The sequence below is a fragment of the Chenopodium quinoa genome, unplaced genomic scaffold, assembly GCF_001683475.1.
Source record: "Chenopodium quinoa cultivar QQ74 unplaced genomic scaffold, ASM168347v1, whole genome shotgun sequence".
NCBI classification, from domain to species: domain Eukaryota; kingdom Viridiplantae; phylum Streptophyta; class Magnoliopsida; order Caryophyllales; family Amaranthaceae; genus Chenopodium; species Chenopodium quinoa.
In genome coordinates this window covers 3,860,360-3,864,569 of record NW_018742798.1, presented here as the reverse complement: position 1 = coordinate 3,864,569, position 4,210 = coordinate 3,860,360, and the positions used below count along the sequence as shown (strand labels likewise).

At 30.8% G+C, this 4,210-nt stretch overlaps 1 protein-coding gene across 1 annotated transcript; it reads right to left on the bottom strand.

The window, feature by feature from the left end:
- Positions 1 to 938: 938 nt before the first annotated feature.
- Positions 939 to 2,582, bottom strand: LOC110725016 (1-aminocyclopropane-1-carboxylate oxidase homolog 1-like). The gene is made up of 3 exons (XM_021904495.1): positions 2,206 to 2,582; positions 1,277 to 1,619; positions 939 to 1,190 (listed from the first exon to the last, which is right to left on the bottom strand). The coding sequence occupies exons 1-3, from the start codon at positions 2,580 to 2,582 to the stop codon at positions 939 to 941; spliced, it is 972 nt and encodes a 323-aa protein (XP_021760187.1).
- Positions 2,583 to 4,210: the final 1,628 nt, after the last annotated feature.

Sequence of the window (4,210 nt, the reverse complement as noted above, 5' to 3'; positions counted from 1 at the left end):
AAATAGAAATTAAAAAGAAATAAATAGTTAGAAACTGTTGTGCCACTACACAAAAATATTACGTGATGCGACAGTAACCAATGCAACATAGCATTACCAAAAGGGTATATATGTTTTTGAATATTTGATTTTAAAAAGTACCTAGAAAATGAGAATAACATGTTGTTATGACACAGTAGCGTTTATCGATCCCAAATAGGATCTGTTAGGCTACGACAAAAATTATTGCGGTATGACAATCGGGTGACTTTTAGAAAGTTCTTAAATAGGTTATTTAACAAGTTTTTTTTAAATTTAATGTAATCTATATAGCAATAGTTTTAACGCATTTCCAAGTTTGGGCTTTTGAGAATAGGCTTTTACTAGGTTTCGTTAGAATAAATATGATTGGGGTAAGGATAAAAATAAGGCAAGTGTATAAATGAATAAATGTTTGGGCTTTAAATGGGATGGATTGAGTGGATTAAAACAAATATGGGTATGATTTTTTTAAAAAAACTCAATCACTTTTTTTATCCTATGCGCAAACTAACGAAGGCAGTGAAAGGTCATCCATCACTACCAGGTTTTGGTCGGGGAGAAACATTTAGGTGTTTTTTTGTTTTTTTTTAAAAACATTATATCGAGGTGTCGAAACATCTCCATATTAATATAAGAATGCTCAAACACATTTTCACTCTTCATTTCAGTGTTTAATGCTTACAAGATGTAAAACGTTTCTCTATAATTTTGTAAACCTGTAGCAAAGTGCAAATGACAAAATAAATTAAAAAAAATTAGAGGTAAGCAAGTCATAGTAACTAAAGGTGTTTCATTTTAATTTGATAAATTAAAATTATATTGCTACAAAAATATTAATTAATTTTGTTTATTGCATAGCAATTAAACATATCTTTGTAACATATTTTCGATGATAGTTACTTGTCTTTACCATTATGTTAAATTCTAAAATAATCGAGGTCGGCTCCAACTACATCAAGTGAATTTGAGAACAAGTTTATTATCGCTTCCTCAATTGAGAAATTCCTATAAATGGGTGGATTTTCTTTTGATGTTAGCTCCTTTATTGGACCAAGTATCTTCTCAGATGTCATAATACCACTGAAAAAGAATGCAATAGAGATCCTTGGTCCAACACTTTTAGCAATCACTCTATGACATGCAGCTTTTATTATGTCGTTAGTTATCATCTGTAAGATAAAAAGATTAGAGCTATAAGTGTACAAGAACAATGTAAATATATTGTTAAACTTCTTTCATCTAAGAACAAGTATACAATGGAAAGAAGTAATGCCGGAAGTATTGATCCGAAGTTAACAATCAAACCACCAGTAACAGGCTCAATATTAACCCATTTGTTATCATGAAGTACTTGAAGTCCACCAATATTGTCTTGTAAGAGTATTGTGATAAATGAAGTATCAATATGGGCAGCAGTTCCCAAGGTCAATTCTAGTTGTGGACATGATGGATAATAATTATTAGCTATGGCCCAACTTTTTGTACCTTTTGCCATATTTTCAAGACAATCGGGTTCAAGTCCTAGACCGATTGATATTATCATAAGTATGCCATTACCGAGCATATGGATGTGATCAATAAACTCCAACATCACATCCCTACAAAATGAATATATATTATAAATTAAAAACAAGGAATTTTAATAAAATTAACATTAAGACGATTCAAATAAGATCCTATATGACTAATATCAAAGTAAAGTGTATGGATGAAGTAGAAGTCAAAAGTATATGTCTAACTAAATTAAATAAATGAAGTATGTATTAAATTGATAAAATGTTGCTCCATTTATTTCTTAAGGATGACAACAAGATGAATTTGGAGTATATTAACTTGATAATAAATTTTTTCATATAGTGACAGATGTAGCTCACATATATATTGTGGAGGTGCCTATACCTTATGCCCTCATCTGCGAAAAAAAAGTTTTTTTTTTTCATACATTATAAAGTTAGCAAGCGAAAGCTTGGAATAATTGAGTAAGTAATTACCCACTATGCTTAAAAATTTTCGATTTTTTTTTAATTTCACATTCTCATTAACACAGACACACACAATATTTTCCTAAAATACATCATATATTTATTACAACTTTTTTAGATATAATCTTATGCTCCGACTTTTAGTATAATGTCTTTACTATTTTAATTGTGCACATTTTGTTTTAAAATCTTGTTCTTATACTCATCATCTTGTTCATGAAACATTTTAGTTCGCTTAATCATCTTTTCTAACAATTCATTAGGGATCCCATGGTTTATAACTTGAAAAAATCCCCACTCATTTGATGCCATTATTATTTCCTTGGCAATCTCAGCAATTCGATCATTGTTTTCACCAAGATCAGCAAAGTTTATTATTGGCACACTTATATTTTCAGAACATGTATCAAAATCTTTTTCACGATCCTCAAGCGGTCTAACAAACATGCTAGGAACTTTTTGTATACCAGCATCTATAAGCCTTTTGACACCAAGTTTTCCTTCATCAAACACCTTGAGTTCATAAATTCGATCATAGCTACTTTTTGTTTCATTATTGATGGCATTTTGGGCTTCCATCGGACCTTAAAATCTGTCTTAAATTAAATAACTTGATTCTCTTATTGGTTAAGATTATTTTAGAGTTGATGAAAATTATGAGAAGATTCATTGATTTTATAGTATCAGGAGATCAAATGCATGAATAAATCATGGGCTACTAGCCTGCATATCCATGTGATATCAATAATTAAAAATAATAAAAAAAAGGTAACTAATATATTATTGTGAACCTCATTAATTAGAAATTATCATGAGAGGCATGATCACATTTCTTTATCATGTGAATATCTCTTTAATTGGAAACATTTATGAGGCATGAGGCCATTGCTCTTTCATGTGAATCTCATTAATTGGAAATAATCACAAGAGGCATGAGGCCATTGCTCTATTATGTGAATATCATTATTTGGAAATAATCATAAGAGGCATGAGGCCATTGATATATCATGTGAGTAAGAGTTTCGAAATATCATTTGTATCATTGAACCAAGAGATTATTTCTTTTTTTCTCAAAACACATTTATACTTTGGGTTTTTAAAATTAATTCTTCAGTTTCGTATAAATATATATTTTTTATACTTCAAAGACTAAAATTTAGATTAAATGTATTTAGTAAATATTGTCAAGAATAACATGACGACCTTGGCTAGTCTTCCCACAAAAAAAAAACCTTTTTATATCCTAGAATAATGCGACCTTTGGGGGCGTCTGGTCAAAATAAAATATAACCAGTTGGTAACCTGTTAAAGAAGTAAAATTTGACATGTGACACATTGTATTGATTATTATATATTAAATATTATTTTATTTTTACAATTTTTATATTTTAATAAAATATTTATTTCTTACTATTAAAAAACCTCTCTGTCTTCTCTTTCCTCTCATCCTATAGTCAATCAGTTTTATGGCCCCCACCCCTCCATAACCATCACCACTTCACCACATAAACCCCACCTTAAAACTCCATTTCCACCCCACCCTTAGCTGACCACAACTAACCATGACCCCACCACAAGCTCTCCAACCCCAACCATCCATGATCCAACCCGTGAATTGAACCTCACCCCTATCCTTGAAATGAGGAAAATCCCACCGGCCACTCCTCATCCTCACATTCTACCACCACTTGAGTCCTTATCACCACCCTAAAAATAACAAGTTCACCATCACAAGTATCCCCTCAAAAATACCATTAAAGCCACCGTTGAAATCAAATCTAATAGTGTTGTTATGAGGAAAAAGATAGGGATCGGATATGGTGAGTTAGAAATGTAAGAAGGGGAGGAGGCTAGGTGGCGCTACAAGATGATAGGGTTAGAGGGGAAAAGGTAGAGGTGTTGCGAGAAGAATAAGTAGGTAGAGTCTAATGGCGCTAGCTAGGGGTGCTAAACAGGATGGGGAAATTGGAAGTGGGATTTTTTTTGTTTTTGAAGAAGTCTATAAAAAGTTAAATTCATTTAATTAAAATAAAAAATTTAAAAATTAAAATTAAAATTAAAAAATCTTACGTAATAAAGTCAAATTAGTTTAAATTAAATGTGAAAATTAAATTAAAAATAAAAATGTATTATGCATTTTTTCAAAAGTGCTTGTTTGGGGGTAAAATACCTCATGCCAAATGGCCCGATTAAAAGCTAAAATCTAG

Coding starts and splice junctions, on each gene's coding strand:
- LOC110725016 (XM_021904495.1), bottom strand. CDS start 2,582: ATGGAAGCCCAAAATGCCATCAATAATGAAACAAAAAGTAGCTATGAT. Junction 1,620..2,205: donor TTTCATGAACAAGATGATGA/GTATAAGAACAA, acceptor TTCATTTTGTAG/GGATGTGATGTTGGAGTTTA. Junction 1,191..1,276: donor CGGCATTACTTCTTTCCATT/GTATACTTGTTC, acceptor TTTATCTTACAG/ATGATAACTAACGACATAAT.